The sequence below is a fragment of the Dendroctonus ponderosae genome, unplaced genomic scaffold (assembly GCF_020466585.1).
Source record: "Dendroctonus ponderosae isolate FM_Combo_2020 unplaced genomic scaffold, Dpon_F_20191213v2 Dpon_F_20191213_5, whole genome shotgun sequence".
Classification (NCBI taxonomy): domain Eukaryota; kingdom Metazoa; phylum Arthropoda; class Insecta; order Coleoptera; family Curculionidae; genus Dendroctonus; species Dendroctonus ponderosae.
The window spans coordinates 11,158,103-11,174,778 of NW_026018715.1; the positions used below are offsets into that span (position 1 = coordinate 11,158,103).

At 35.4% G+C, this 16,676-nt stretch overlaps 2 protein-coding genes across 5 annotated transcripts in view; one reads left to right on the top strand and one right to left on the bottom strand.

The window, feature by feature from the left end:
* Positions 1–1,754, top strand: part of LOC109546628 (pancreatic triacylglycerol lipase) — an 8,457-nt gene extending 6,703 nt beyond the window's left edge. Inside the window, exons 11-12 of the mRNA XM_019917649.2 lie at positions 743–911; positions 967–1,754. Coding sequence (XP_019773208.1) covers positions 743–911; positions 967–1,042 — 245 coding nt within the window. The 3' untranslated portion in view covers positions 1,043–1,754. The remainder of the gene's footprint in view (positions 1–742; positions 912–966) is intronic.
* Positions 1,122–16,676, bottom strand: part of LOC109546629 — a 23,305-nt gene continuing 7,750 nt past the window's right edge. For 2 of the 4 annotated variants that reach the window (XM_019917652.2, XM_019917650.2), the window contains 5 exons: positions 16,086–16,224; positions 12,581–12,726; positions 11,940–12,112; positions 9,089–9,310; positions 1,122–2,027 (listed from right to left, as the gene is read on the bottom strand). In XM_019917652.2, the coding sequence (XP_019773211.1) occupies positions 1,749–2,027; positions 9,089–9,310; positions 11,940–12,112; positions 12,581–12,726; positions 16,086–16,219 (954 nt within the window). In that variant the 5' untranslated portion in view covers positions 16,220–16,224 and the 3' untranslated portion in view covers positions 1,122–1,748. Of the gene's footprint in view, positions 2,028–5,870; positions 6,171–9,088; positions 9,311–11,939; positions 12,113–12,580; positions 12,727–16,085; positions 16,225–16,676 lie in introns of all 4 variants that reach the window. The other 2 variants (XR_007281635.1, XM_019917651.2) reach the window with 2 other exon arrangements.

The window sequence follows — 16,676 nt, forward strand, 5'->3', positions numbered from 1 at the left end:
CAATCATGGAAAAGTGCTGAATTGTCGCACCTCGGATATCACATCACTGATAAACCGATATTGACAAAATCTAAATTTTGTCTTGCTTAGAAAGACAGTATTCTAGTAACTCATAAATCTACAATCATATAGGTAATTTAAAAAATCAAGATTTGTGTAATAGCACATAATAATTTATTTATGCCAATAACCAATAAATTATAAGCTTTGCAGCTTTTCAGAAGTTTTAGTAATATTGCCCAATAAAATTATAACGTTGACGCATTTAAAAAGAAAAGTTCATATAAACTCTTGTACTTGTACGTGTACGTGTGTACTGCGGGCACGTAAAATTTATTTTCGATACATTTTGTTAATTTGTTAATCAAAACAGCATATTTTCAGTATTTCATAAGGGTCTCAGGTTTTAGTAGTAAGAAGATTTACTTTTACATGCCCTTACTTTTCTGCTGCGGGCACGCAAAATTTATATTCAACCAATTTGGAAAATATCGTAGATATACATTCATGTATATTACCGGAATATTTGTTTTGAACATACTAGGTATATTCACCTGTACATATACACAATATGTACATACCTAGTATATATTTTTGCATGTATACTCCACAAACATTTATGTTAGGAATGTTCAACCATGTATATTCCCAGGATATTCCCGCAATGTTCTGTATATATTTTTGAACTTTCTGGGATATTCATAGAATATCAAATGCTATCTGGGAAGTCTTTTGATTCTAGGCCGCATCTACGTTAGAGTGATCGCAACTGATGAAATCCCTCATCTGAAAGCAGTGGAAGTCGAGTGGGTTTTGAGCAACAGCCTCAACCCGTTCACATGGAGGTTCTTCAGCACGCCAAAAATCCATCTGGAAAAAATCACCGTCGAAATCCTGGAGAGCAAGCAAAGGTTTCGAATGGGCAACCGTGAATCTTCATAAATGGCAACTGAGTATTTTTTTCAGTATTACTATTTGTCCCAAGGAGCAGCAGCCGCTAATCATGGGCAAACCGCAGCTGATGATCCCCAGCTACTGTTAGTCTTTGGCAGGCAGCTGGTAAGTTCTGAACTGTTGGGAATGCGAAGGCTGGCTGTGGAAGTTGAATAAAACCAAGCAAAAACTTGTTCAGTATCAGAATATAGTGTATTAAGGTTTATATGTACAAAAGCAAAAAGAGAAGTAGAAAAATACAGACTTAGAATTAGTTTGAGCTAGTGGTACTTGATGGTAATGAAAATGTTTGGCCGTGGTTTTGATGCGCGCAAAATAATTAAGTTGCGATTAGTTTTCAATGAGTTTCAGATGACGCGCCTTTAATGGGTAAATTGGTCATTATTGGTCTATGTTATGTATGTACAATGTTATTGGATACAGTTTCTAAGTGGAATCCTGTAGTTGAAACTTCTGAACGAGCGTCGGCCCGAAGCGCCAATGGAAATTCCACAAGCACCTTTAGCTAAAAGTTAACGAAATGGTGCTATCGATAAGAATATGATAAGTCACTAAGTAATTTTTGTCACTAATCTAGAAATTGGTCCACATGTTACTTCCATAAATTCGTGAATTCGCTGGAAAGTTTCCAACTAGAGGATTCGGCGAGTTTCGGCACTAGAGTTACGTAGAATAAACCTAAGTAGGACGAAATTACACCTATATTGATAAGACCTTGTTGTATGTATACTTAGGACACTAACAATAATTGTAATGGTGCACTCTTTCCAGAGCGTTTGCATAAATCAGTTCATTTACGGTATGCAGCTTTCCATTAGGTCCATTTCGGTTTCCTCCTCCTCATCTTCCTCGTCGTTTTCCGGAGGCGATGGTCCGCTAATGGACAACGTGGGCAGCCCAAAATGCTTCTCTTCCAAAGAGATATTGTCCACACTTCTGGCCTTGCGGCATAGCTTGGAAACCGATCCATAACGACGGAAAAATTCTTTCGGATCGATTCCCGGTCCACTGTTCGATACGAAGATGGCAGAATTCATGCGAGGACGGGGTGTACGAGGTGGCTGAGCATGAACCTGGAAAACCACAACAATTATGCACCCTTAAATGCAACTGATTAATTTAATCGAATGAAAACCTTTTTCCCCAAGTTAATGGGATGATTTTTCCATTGTGTCCTAAGCGGTTTCTCGGGAAATGTTTACATTTCCCGCAATTCCCTTTGGGGGTGGACCTTTTTAAATAAACCAGCTTCTCGAGCGCGGCATTTTCTGTAATTATTCCCCAAAACTCTTGGAAAGAGCAACAACAAACCCCATCAATGCCTGCTTTGGTTTAGCAAAATATTATTAAATCAGCTTGTTTTCATTCGATTAATTGCCGGATTTCAACTAATCGGTTTGATTGAGCACCGATTTTGGTTGGTGCCAAAAGCGAATATGAAAATACTCAAAACTTTGCAATTGCAAAGCGAAATCGTGAAAATGTGGTGTAAAACTGATTACTGTGCAATACCTCAATGCTTTGAAAAAATTGATTCTAATTTTTGTCGTGAAATCGGCTGTGCTTCCAATTTATTAGGAGTCGAGTAGGCCTGGGTAACACTGTGTTGAGTTGCGCTATTGAGTTATTACCGCTCTCTGAGTTAACGAGTAAAGCCTGTGTCCCATGCATTCGTTTATACGATGGTACGATGATACGAAAGTGTTTCTATCGGTTGGAGATCTGTCAATTCGTCCTCCGTCAATCCGTATAAACCTTTGAATATAAAACTAACAATTAGTTAGTTAGTTAGTTTTATATTCAAAGGTATAAACGGATGCATGGGACACAGGGTTTAAAACTCATCGGTTAATGAGTTATAAGTCATTTATTAAAGGTTTACAAGACCAGATCAGAAGTAATCTAGATTCTCTCAGCAACAGAACTGAGTCCAAAAAAGTCTTCGAATTTTCTTGCAAAATCGATCACTTTTTTTGCATAAAAGATTCAGTTTGCCAGTATTTTACAGCAAAACGTTAGGAAAAACGCGGTTTTCCTGTTTAGAGACAGTGTTGACAAATATTGACCTAAAAGTGAAGAAACCCCAGTTTCCAAGAGTTTTCCAAATAAATGATTATAAACTATCGCTTTTTTCAGTTCGGAGAAAATTTGTGCGTATAAAGAATTGCTTAATAGAAACTTTGTTAAAACTGGAATGACCTGAAAATTTAAAGGAACTTAAAAAATCTTTAGAGCGACGAGGGCGGCGAATTTTTCAAATATTTTTTTGTAAACATTTGCTCTGGTCGTTTTTCCAATAATCTTAATTACTTTGGATAAAAAACTGAATAAAATTATTTGGTTTTTGTCCGATTTATGTCTTGCTTGGCTGAATGTCCTAACGATAGAGTAAAGCAAGTTTGCTCTTAACCGATATTATTTGTTTCTAAATTTTCATCGTCTTATTGTCAAGGCACTTAACGGGCATAATTGACAAATGTTCAGAAGGATACAGACTGCACACCCTAAACTTTATTTAATTACTGAATTCTTCTGTAAATTTTAATTAATTTTTGTTACATAAAACATGAACGAAAATTCGATAGTTTTTTGCGGGGTCCAAAGATCATGGAAAATTCTCCATCGTCTTTGATACAAAAAATTGAAATTTGGCCAAAGAAAGGATTAAGCCACATTAATATTTGGTTTGCATAATATTTGTCTTTGAAACTACAGGGTGGTTATAATAACAGTCTAAACTAACGTATTTCCAAGCTCAAATCGCCCTTTTTTAAATGGCTCACCCGTATATTGCTAGTGTTATTTATCAAGGGCAATTTTTTTTTAAATTTTTGCTAAATACTAACAGTACAATGTAACTAAACTACTTATTCAACGTTGGTAAAATAACAACAATAAAATAATAAATCGACAAGAGCTAAATGCACTTGAAAAAATTAAGTTCAATTCATTGAAGCTACTAATTTTCAGTGCTCAGTGTTTTCAGTGCACAGTGTTTTCAGTGCTGCAACTTTTCTGACGCATTTGGTATCATTGTGATAATTTTTTAAATATGCGCATATGCAGGACCTGTACCAAATATATTCGAGACTTTATTTAACAAGGAAATAATAGTTATTTCTAATACAACTTTTGTCGTCATTTAGGGTTTTAAGTGGACCATATTTTAAAGTTTACCAAACGTTCCTGCTATACAGGGCGTCTCCCAAAAACGTTACAGACCAAACGGAGCGGCGAATGTAATTATTTGAAAATCAAGTGTTTATTTTTAGAAAAATCGCTCAAACCCGTCGATTTCTTTAAAATTGTGCATTTTCTGAACTAGTTTTTATTTATTCAGGGCGATTCAAAACAAAGTTCTAATATCGAGAGCAACTTTTTTAAATAGAGCATTATTTTTGGAATTTTATTTAGTCCTCTACGATTTTCGGGAAATTGGGGTCTGAAAGGCGTAAGCAAAATTGTCACCCTAATTTATATACTAATTAAAATTAAGACTAAAAGTTAAGTGCTTGAATTTCCATCCATTGGTTTCTTCACAGAAACCAAGGTCATCTTGAATATTATTAAATGCGTTTCTGTCAATATTCTTAATTTTTTGTCAAAATTTGGCTTTTAAGTCTTCGATGTTTTGCGTCCGATTTACATAAACCTTGGATTCTTTAATGTGATTTGTGTGATATGTTTCGAGAAGGCTTAAAAAAGAATAATTTTACTATACGATTTCCAGACGCAAATTTCTCGAAAACGTTAAAGATTTAGAGTGTGCTACATAAAAAATATTAGAATTTTGAAAAGAACCGAAAAAAAATAGAAAAAGTGGGGGTTCTATGCAAAAGTGGCCTAGAAATCATAACATTTTTTGGGTCATCTTGTATAAATGGAAAATTAGTTCAGAAAATGCGCAATAAAAATCAAAATCCTCGGGTCCTAGCAGTTCTTGAATAATAAACACCCGATTTTCCATAATTGCAATATTTAATTCTACGGAAAAATGAATATAGAAAATGTGAACTTTTTGATAAACGAAATATTATTACTAACACTAAATTTACATATAAGTTAAAAAACTAATTGCAACTACATACTGACATAATTAAGCAAAGCGATTCATCGAATAACTTGACTAATCAATTAAATGTTTAAAGCGTTTTCCTTCCTGATGCAGGAATAAGAATGTTTGCTTCTCAAAATTGTTAAAAATTTGACGAAGAATCTGTGGAAATATGATCCAAAATTCACTTTTATTCACAGAGATACTTGAAATTTGAAACATAAGTTTTCGGACGTCGGACTATCCTCTTTTTTCCACATTTTATCAAATTTTCGATTTTTGCCTGATTGATTGTGCAGGAAATCGCAATTATGTGAACAACGGTTGACGTCATCACAATTTTTAGAAAAACATTAGTTTTTTTATCCGATCATGCAAAAATATATAGGGTGTCCCATTTAAAATAATCGAGAAATTTCAGTCAAAAATTATTTAATTTTGAAACCTAAGTTTCGTACATCCTGTGCAAATATCCAATGAAAAAAATTGTATTTTAACTAGTAAAAAGGTAGTTTAGTATGTCATAAATTATGCATGAATGGCCATTGCGTGTTCCATTAAAAAAACACAAGTTTGCTAGGTATTTTGCGGAATTTAAAATGTGACCGCTTGTCACCAAAAAATTGGAGTAAACGTATGGAGATACAGTCTCGAATAAGGCGATCCACTCTGCATTTCTTTGCTTTCAAACCGTGCTGTGTTATAATTGGTCTTTTTGCATTTTTTGAAGATCCTCTGATTGAGAGCCACTTATTTGTGCGTAAGCCCAAACCATCTTGAGTGCCTGAAGCGTTTTCTTTTTCGACTGGAAAGCAGTGCCTGAATTGATCAAAGTGCAAAATCCCCTCGGTGCCCAACTTACGCCACTTAGAGACTCTTGGTTTATTAACGTGTCCGTATCGATCGAACTGCTAACATAATAATCTGAGTAAACTGAGTCCTGTTTAGCAAACATCGGCTCATGTTCGGCTAATAACATTTCGACACGACTTAGCTCAGGAGGATTCTCGACGTGATCGGATGAGTCCCCGAATGCGATCACGTCGGAAACTTCTTGCTAGGTTCCCTCAGCTCGATGTAGAAGGGCAAATTGGCAGCCACAGTCCTTCGATTCTCTTGTAAGGCGCGGCGTGCTAAAGCAGGTGTCCCAAATACCACAACCCTATGGGGAAAATGCACAGAAATTCGTCATTTTTCCTCCTCGTATTCGTCGATGGCTTGAATAATGAACACAGCCAATCAATCAATAAGCAATAAAAACGGGAATCGGTTACAAGGGCCGATCTTGCGATTATAAAAGAATCCAATGCGCCATTAATATCCAAGTTGTTATAGTAATGGAAAGACTGAGTATTTTTAGGTGGAAAAAGGCAAAGGTTTACAACGTGTCTTATCGATCTACTATTTGTATGACCCATTAAGACTCAATTCCATAAAGGTGAATCCCGATAAATGGAAACACAATAACAACAACTAGTGGCCTGGATTGAATGGTGTGTTTTGTAGTTTCAAAGCGAATCTCAGCATTTCCAGACGACAAGCCAAAAATTCGATAATTCTAACTTAATTAATTTATATATTTCTATTATATAATTACGAGTAGGTTCATTTAACCATTTCCAGTCCGTGTAAACCAATACAATTCTAGTAAATGATATTTAGATCACTTTGAATTGCTGATGTTTTTCGCTTTTTACCAATACATAGTCAACAAGTTAAACTCATTTGCTTTATTAGAAATTTAAATTATTTTTAAGCCCTTGTTTCGAAGCGCTATAATTGAATAAAGTTCAACCATATTTCAGTTCCACATCGAATTTAAAGTTTTCCTTCCATTCGAGCTCATTTGCTTAAGCGAGTTGATGGAACTGAGTTCTGTTTAATCAGATTTCAGTCCAAATTTTTTTGTTTTACTAGTTGGGCTTGTAATTAAATTTTTTTCATAATAATTGAAATTTAATTATGGTTTTTCAATTTTCCATTCTTGATGTAATTTTGAATTTAGTATTTGAGAATCTGGGATTGAATGATGATGCATGATTCTCACAAAACAATCGAATCTCACAAGTAGAATTTAAGTTTTAAAGTTTAACATATTTTAAATATAAATGAAATATTTTTATAACCAAATATTTTAATTAAATAATTAAATGGTAATTTGAAATGTGATTTTTTAAAATAAAAGACTCTATTAAAAAGGCATTTTGGCAAATGTTGCAACTTAAAATTCGCCTTTAAAAATAATCAGCCATAATGTGGCCACATTTTTTTAGCAAAAATGGATATTGAGTCATGTTGTTTCTTGTTTCTGTACAGGGTGGTAACATTTTTAATAGGCAAAGTTCAATAAACGACAAACTTCTGACCTGCAAAATTACATTCTTAACGCAATTTGCGAGTAACTCGAAAACGCTCGGAGAATCGTAAAAAATACAAAAGATCAGAAAGTTAATAATACTCTTTCAATCAACGCTACAAGTGTCTGCTATAGGTTGTGCGAATTTCAAGTTGCTACCTGCCCTTGATTGAAAGTTGCGAATTTTTAAAGAAGACGTGCAGCTGGAAAAAAATGTTAATTTTTCAACCATTATTCTGAAATTTCCAAAAAATCAGGTTTTTTTTCCGATTTGAGTGAAATGTTGAGCGTTTTTAGCTACAAGTGTCCTCTATAGGCTTTATGAATTTCAAGTGGCTGCCTGCGCCTCACTGGAAGTTACGAATTTTTAAAGGAAGTCGTGCAGCTAGGCATAAACTATTACGGCTTTTTGCCGATTTGAGTTAAATCTTGCGAGTTTGTAGCTACAAGTCTCCTCCATAGGTTGTAGGAATTTCAAGTTGCTATCTACGCTTGATTGAAAATTTCGAATTTTTAAATAAAGACGTGCAGCTGCAGAAAAATGTAAATTTTTCGACCATTGTTCTCAAATTTTCAAAAAATCAGGGTTTTTTCCGATTTGAGTGAAATGTTGAAAGGTTTGTGTTGAGTGTTTTTAGCTACAAGTGTCCTCTATAGGCTGTAGGCATTTCTAGTTGCTATCTGCTCTTGATTGGAAGTTACGATTTTTTAAAGAAACACTCGCAGTTCGACCATCATTCACAAATTTTTCTAAAATCGGGTTTTTTTCCGATTGACGTCAAATATTGAGGGTTTTTAGCTACAAGTGTCTTCTATAGCTTGTGCGAATTCGAAGTTGCTATCTGCTCTTTAATTGAAAGATGCGAATTTTTAAAGGAAGATATCCAGCTGGACAAAAATGTAAATTTTTCAACCATAATTCTCAAATTTTCAAAAAATCAGGTTTTTTTGATTTGAGTGAAATGTTGAAAGGTTTTTGCTACAGGTGTCTCCTATAGGTTGAACGATTTTCAAGTTGCTACCTGCTCGTAATTGAAAGTTGCGAATTTTTAAAGGGAGACTTGCGCTGTACAAAAATGTTAATTTTTCGGCCATCATACTAAAATTTTCAAAAATTAGGGTTTTATCCGATTTGAGTGAAATGTTGAGGGTTTTTAGCTACAGGTATCTTCTTTAGGCTGTATGAATTTCAAGTCGCTGCCTGCGCTTTATTGGAAGTTACGAATTTTGAAAGGAAGTCGTGCAGCTGGGCATAAAATGGTTGAAAAATTGAAATAAAATAATTGGTTCACATCGCAACTTAATCTTAGATTAAAGAACTAAATCACTTGATCCCAATTGAATTCAGTTAGGGGAGATGAGAATTTACTCAACAGAAACAGCAGAGAAGACAGAATAAAAAGAGTAGAAAACAAGACGACACGATATTCAATTTGACCTTGTGCAGCTTTTCCGGCGTGAAAAATGAACCTTCGGTGTGCTAATTTAAGCCCTTTTGTATGTTTAATAGCACTAAAGTTATATTTTTTTGGTAGACACTGAATAGGAATAAGCTCGTAAGAACCAACAGAAGAAGCGGCAAGCATGAAACAACACAATTTGGCATTTGGGACATTATTCCTGCAATAACTAAATGTTTCTCCTACCGATCGAGACTTCATCTAGCTGAACAGCACGTTTTTTCCATCTTTTTGAACAAGTACATTTTTTTGCTAAGTATTTACCTGCTGGCAAATGGTAGCCGGCGTATGATGCGTGCAAATGTTCCCGGTCGCAACTGCAGCGGCACAAGCTGCAGTTCCTGGCACCTTCAGCTGCTCCTGCTTGTAATCGGGCTGATACGGCAGCAGCATCCTGATTTTTCCCCAGCGATTGAAGAAGAGAGCGATGGCTGCCACCCAAACCACCAACACGATCAGGACGATTCCTATTTCAACTCCACGAACCTGTAAAAAAACCATGCTTGCTTTTGAAAGGAGAAAAGTTGCACAGAAAATATCTTTTCGCTAATGGAGCCTCCTGTATTTTATTTTATTTTTGAATTATCATGTACATTTTTTTTGTTACATGAAATATGACCGAAAAATGGACAGGTTTTCAGGTAATCGGATTGAACTTTATAGTTCGGATCATCGACGGATAAATCGGAAATTTCTCCGTCGTTTTTAGACACAAAATTTTGAAATTTTGCAGGCGGAATTTCTAAAATTATATTAATATTCGGCTTGCAAAATATTTGTCTTTGAAGCTACAGGGTGGTCATAATCTTCATTCAATTTAACGTGTTCTCGAACTCAAGAATATAACTTACACTGCTGTATTTTGTCGGTGTGTTTTATTCAAGATAAGAAAACCTTATAAACCATATTTTCTTGATGGTTTTACTAGAAAATTCGTTCACCCTGTATTTATATGACGACAAGCTGCGGTTGAATATGTTAATTCACGTAATAATAGCTCAGATGTGCGTCATACCCAGGTAATGAAAATAAAGAAAAGCATTTGCAAACAATACCAACATAGGAGTAATTAACTGGCTTCGCCTGTTTAAAATAATCTATAGGGTAAACAGGTTTTCTGTGTGGGCTTACAGTCAGGGTTTACGCCGAAATTAATTTTTTAGTCGCTTAGAAAGTGCGAGGTTGGCGTAAAGTACTGGTATTAGTCATTTATGATTTCTTTTCCGTGCTTTTACGAAAACTGTTGACTGTTCTTGCAACGTTTTCCGCATTAATTGAATGACCCATAAAGTGCTTGTTTGCTTTGATAACTTCCAGAAAATTGCAGGATTCTTGGGTTAATAAAAATTCACTCTTGAGCTATAGATTATTATTCGGAAAGAATGCTCRGAAATTGACTATTTCAAATGGTAATTTTGATTAAATTGTGCTTGCAAATTATGGAAAAACMTTTTTTGCTCACCTGCTTCAGTCTGTTTATTGCAATCWWWTMAGGYYAAWTTSATTSWWRKGTTGAAWAATAAAKTCWYTMTTSRGCWATTWRATTCATYWTKYKKAMARRRTGSTYWGRMWTYRASTRTTKCATTAGAKSGTCACWWWTRATYRAWTTGWRYTATGMAAATTATGGAAAAAYATTCCAAATTTYKCTCCMCCWGMTTGACGAAAAWGMWYMTKCAAAATTTTGAATTCCGGATTCCTCATTTGCAAATTCAATAAATTAAAATTATTCAATTTTGCTGTACAAAACTGCAAAGAAAACCATTTATGAATATTGCTTTTGCTTGGCTTTTGAGGAAAATTTCATGAACATTTTAAGTTTCAAGCGCTCGTGCATTTGCCAGTCGTTGAAATTTCCAGCCGGAAAAATCCTCCTGAACTAATTCGATATTAATCGTCTCAAATGCACCTAAAACTTGCTCCTTCTGGTTCAGTTGCTTAATAGAATTTCACACATATTAAATATGTTTTTGAGAAAACCGACGACTATTACGGCCTTTTGCGTTGGTTTCAAACAAAAACGTCGTATCGAAAAATTTTAACTAAAAATACTAAAAACCATTTGCCCTGTTTATTGCAAAAATCAGGCTAATTTCATTGAAAAGTTGAAAAATAGTGCCTTTATTCGGCAATTTCATTCATCTTGTTTACAGGGTGGTTTGGCTTCAAGTGTTGCATTAGAGCGTCACAAATAATTGATTTGATTTGAATTAATAAAATTATAAAAATATTCCAAATTTCTCTCCCCCAGATTGACGAAAAAGATTATTCAAAATTTTCAGTGTTGAACGAAAGTCTGGAATAATCGAATTACATCCCAAATCAAAAAGTCAGGCCTTCGCAGCCATTAATCGAAGCTGACGAGTTTTTCGGTTCAGTTCAGTCAATAAATGCTTCTTCTTAGCTTTCGCTTCCGGATTCCTCATTTGCAAATTCAATAAATTAAAATCATTCAATTTTGCTGCACAAAACTGCAAAGAAAACCCTTTATGAATATTGCTTTTGCTTGGCTTTTGAGGAAAATTTCATGAACATTTTAAGTTTCAAGCGCTCGTGCATTTGCCAGTCGTTGAACTTTCCAGCTGGAAAAATCCTCCAGAACTAATTCGATATTAATCGTCTTAAATGCACCTAAAACTTGCTCCTTCTGGTTCAGTTACTTAATAGAATTTCACACATATTAAACATGTTTTTGAGAAAACCGACGACTATTACGGCCTTTTGCGTTGGTTTCAAACAAAAACGTCGTATCGAAAAATTTTAACTAAAAATACTAAAAACCATTTGCCCGAAGAAAAATGCGAAAACTTAATTTTCATGGCTTCATATTTCACTTGCCTGAAAGCTTTCATCGTCATTTCTCCTCGGGCTTCCAGCGAAACTTCCCAAGTCTAATTTTAGCAAAGACTAATGTTCCCAAGTGATGCCATTTTAATAACGCATGAACCCAGATGTTTCCCCATTTCAGAAATTCATCCATTTTACATGGGCAAGGACCGGAAAACTCTTCCGCCGTAACAAACCTCTTCTCCCTGGAGGAATCCTTAACTTTTCCGAAGAAAATAATGGGCCAGAGAGCTGAATGTGTCCATCTGTCCAGAATAGAAAATCCACTTACCGTCGAACTAGTTTGCGGATAATCCACTGGGACGTACGTTTCTGTTGAGGATAATTTTGTCGTCGAAGAATCAGTGGTGGACGTGGTTGAGGTGATGATGGTCGTATGCGAAGTTGCACTCACACCTGCTGCTACAGCCATGGATTCCTGCTGAGGTGAAGACCTGGGAGGCTCTAAATAGAAGCACCGTCGTCACAAGGGAAAATAAATACACTTTTTGAATTTATAGGTCACAAAGCTGAGGGAAATTAAAATTTCCCGGCCAAGATCGTCGCCTTCAGTGCAAGGAGGGCGACAAACAAGTAAAGCATTAGTGTGGAAAATATCGAACAAATTCATATCGTATGACCCGAAGACCTGGAATATTAAACTAGCGGTTTTATGGATCTCGGTCCAAACCTCTGGAGAATTAGGATTTGGTCGATATTGACTGTTCATATAAATGTATCCTTGTGTTGGCCACAAAAAAAAGTTGACCGGATGAAACCCGTTTTATTAAATTATCAAGCTTTGGGATAAACCATCTTTGGACATGGCAGCTTTCGATTTTGCGTTGCTCTTTGATCTAAATGAAAGAAACCCGCAACTGCTTCTGGCTATTGATTAGCTTCTCGGTAAATTATTCAGGACATAAATCTTACCCAGGGTCCGGAAGACGATAGGCCTGCTTCTGTATTTCCTTCCTCCCCACACTGCGGATACGGTTAATTGGTATTGCGTGTCTGGATTCAAGTTGGAAAGGGTCACCGCATCGCTGTTTCCAGCCACAATTGCCACCACCCTGTAACTAACAGCATGCCAGTTCATCAATGCTTATAACAATTGATTGAGAAACAGCATAGTGTTACCAAAAATTTTTGCAAATATTCAAAAACTATGCTAGCTCGGATGTTGTACTTTTACGGATTCAATAGCGTGAAGCTCACCTAATGTTTGCTAGAAGTTTCAAGTTGATCACATCCTTAGGGATTTTTTAACGAATTTTTAAACTTGAGGTTCTCGTCAGATTTCATCGATTTTTGCATCCCTTTCAAAAAATGTCATTAACTCAAAAGTAAAAACTGCTTAAGAGTGCCTGATTTTTGAAGCAGCAGAAAAGTCATGTTTAACTTAATTTATGATCAAAGTTTGAAATTGATGCCATCTTCAGGGATTTTTTCAGGAATTTTCAAACTTGAAAATGATGGCGTCAACATTGACTTTCTAACGCATCCCAAGAAATTATCTTTTATTCAAAAATTTGAAATGCTCCAACCACATGTGGCATTGAATTCTGCAACACTGCCGAGAAATACGCTGAAAGTTTCGAATCGATGATATCTTCAGGGACTGTTTTATGCACTTCCTAATGAGCGAGATGACAAAAAGCATTCATGGATTTTTACAAACATTCCTTCAAATGTAAATTTCTCCAAAGTCAGAAAAGGTAGACAGCTGCTGATTTTTGCTATACATAGCTAAATGTTTTGCGAATCCGTACTGAAAATTTCAGGTTGATGACTTGTTCAGGATATTTTTCATGAGTTTGCAAACTTGAGAATTTTTAGTCGAATTCTTGTCTTGACTGTGAAAAGTATAACGTTTCAGAAAACTAAAGGAGTAAGATTTTTAATAAAAAAACATGCCTAAAATCCAATGTTGTAAAATCTTGAAGTTGTTTGCACCTTTACGAATTTTTCAAGAATTGATTGACCTATGAGATTCGAGTCAACTTTTATCGATTTCTACAACCATTCTGAAAAATATTAATCGCTCAAAAATAAGAAGCGCTAGCAAATGAGTTGTTGCGTTAAATGAAGCAGGTTTACCTTAATTTGCCCTGAAAGTTGCAAATTCCAGGAATTTTCAAACTTCAAAATGTATAGTCAATATCGATTTCCTGCAAAACCCGAAAAAACTTACTCTGGAAAATCAATGATTTTACGTTATCGGTTTTAAATCGTTTAACCTTCGCTTAATATTTGCTGCAAATGTCCAATCGATCAAGGATAGTTTTATAAATTTCCAAACTTTTATAAAAAAATTATTCGACAAATTCAGCTTTCTCCAGAACCAGAAAAAAATGATAGTTCCTAATGTCTGCATTAAATAGTTAAAATTATAAGTGAATGGGCCGTAATAGTTTCGAATTGATTATTTCTACAGATATTTTTTCGTAATTTTGCAAACTTTAGAAAGTTTAGTCGATTTTTGCCGTCACTATAAAAAGTATAAATTCTTCAAAAACTAAGCGACCGACGATATGCTGCATTTTAGGGCCAGATTCTAAATTTATGACACCTTTCCCTAAAAGTCGCTAGTTTCTGCATTAAAAGGTTGTGCTGTTAAAAGAATGTGCTCTAAAAGTCTCGAATTTATGACTTTATTAGGAATATTGTCATGACTTCACAACCTCCACAAGGAAGGTAAACTTGATGCATGCTCGTACATTGTTAAAAATTTCAAGTTTTGAAGAGCGCACTTTCAAAACCAACCACGAAACGTCGAAAGCGCGTCTAAAAATATCCGCACTTGAATTACAATTTGTATTTGCATAAGTAATGAATAATTCATTTGTTTCCGCAGTCGTTAAAGGTGGCACTAATTAAAACTGTACGTAAAAACTCAGACTCAGACAGTAAAGAGAATTATAGGAGAATAAATTTGCTTTTCCCCAGTTTTCCAGGCTTTTTGCAATAGCTATAAACACGGCAGTAATTAAATGCATAAATTATTGAGACATTTTTAGCATGAACAATTTTTTAAAGGGAAATCGACCTATAGAGCCATATTTGTATAACACAGAAAACAAAACCTTCATAACAAATTCAATTAAATGAAGTTTCAAGTGATACTTTGAAGCGTTTACTTGCTTGTTACAAGCTAATAAGAACTCGATGTCGAAACCCTTGGTGATTTCCTTTGGGAATTTCAAAAATCTTCGAATATTTGCCGGAAAAAGCTCCGAAACGAGCGGTTTCAAGCTTAAGGAACTCATAAAATGCCGCCTGGTTTCATCTTTTTCGGCCGTAATTAGATCCTAAAATAGACAACAATTTCCCGATGAAAATAGCAGAGTTGCTGTCGCTCTCACGGAAATTTTGCATCAGCCGGGATGTTGCTGGATTATTTTTATGGCCCATAATTTAACCGAAAATATCCGACAGCAAAGTCGATTGATTGTTTGCCAATAGCTTCGCAACGCTTTCGGAGCTTTAAATGCGCTTGATTCGATAAATCAAAAATGGTTAATTCAGTTATTGCATTTAAGCGCGAGTGAAATTTATGGTTCCATTTTGGAATTTTTCAAAAAAATTGTTGCTGAGATTCACTTGAGCTTAAAGATTGCTAAAAACACTGGATTTTAGAATTTAATTTTCTTTATATGCCACTGAAATTAATTGAAATCTTTAATCATGAAAACAATTTTTCGCAAGCAATTATATATGAAAATCTAATGAAGATGTCTCAAATTCAGCATCATTTTCCTTGCAAATAATCATAAGTGGATACACAGACACGAGAGAACACTGAACTAAAAAATGGGAAAAAGTTACATGTTTATTACTCTATCAAAGGCAACCAAATTACTCAAAACATCTAAACTTCTATACTATTTTTAACCAAAAATTCAGTTTTTTAAGCTATAATCGCCGGGTTGATTAACTGGCACTAAAGTTATTTTGAGCGGCCGATTGCAATTTAAAAGCTTTCCGCCTATTAGGTGTTCCGGTTTTATAAACCCGCAGCGGATTTAACTCGATTAAGCCCCAGAATGTTCCATCATTAAACAACAAGTACTCGGGCCGAAGACATTTTAAACGCTTTTTGTGGACTTCCGATCCAACAATCCTGCTCCAAAAACCCTACCTGGAAAATTGCTTTTAGAGTATGTTTGCCGAGGATGTACATAGTAAATGACGACTATTGATTCCACTCCCTCGGTTTAATAAATAATCGAAGAATTAGGATCCCTGCGAAGAGTTTTCTGGAAATTAATAGCGACGAACTTGTTTCCTTCAACGAAGCTTGTGGTTTTATTAATAATGTAGCTCGACGGAGTCCAAAGGAAATAAGGGTGTAAATAACGCATGTAAGAAACCCCGTAAACGCGCCCGGGACTGGAAAATATAGGGGGATTGCTCAAATTTAAATTTGATAAATTACCTGGCATCGGTCGGTTTGTACGTGATATCATACTTGTCGACGTTGCTCAACGTGGTTGCCCAAGACACCCTTACAGTAGTCGGGTTTAAGAACGTTATCGTGATGTTTTCTGGAGCACCAAGCCCACCGGGCATCGAACCTGAAACAGCAAAAAACAACCTTAATTTTATATACTACTTTTCACAACATTTCATTGTCTGCAGTAATAGTTGGATCTTAGTTTTCCTCAAACTAAATCTTGTTGTTTTGGCTCTTCGATGCCACTGAGCCAGCAATTTTTGCTCTCCTTTGCTCTCATTTCCTTGCAGAGTTTCTTTCCAAGATTTGTTTTGAAATCCAAGCAGATAGCATTATTTTTTGACTAGTAGAAACTCATTTTTAAAATGGAACATCGGATTGTTGTGGAATTGAAGAAAATTCGTATTTATAACAGTTTGGAGCGAAATGGGCTTAAGGGCGGATCCAGGGGGGGGATCCCCATGGGGGTCATGACCTCCCATTCAATTCTCTATCCAACGATGCCAAAACGAATTATCTGGCTCGAATGGTTCTTGAGAAACTTCGAAAAAAGCAGCGTCATGTTCAAGTGGA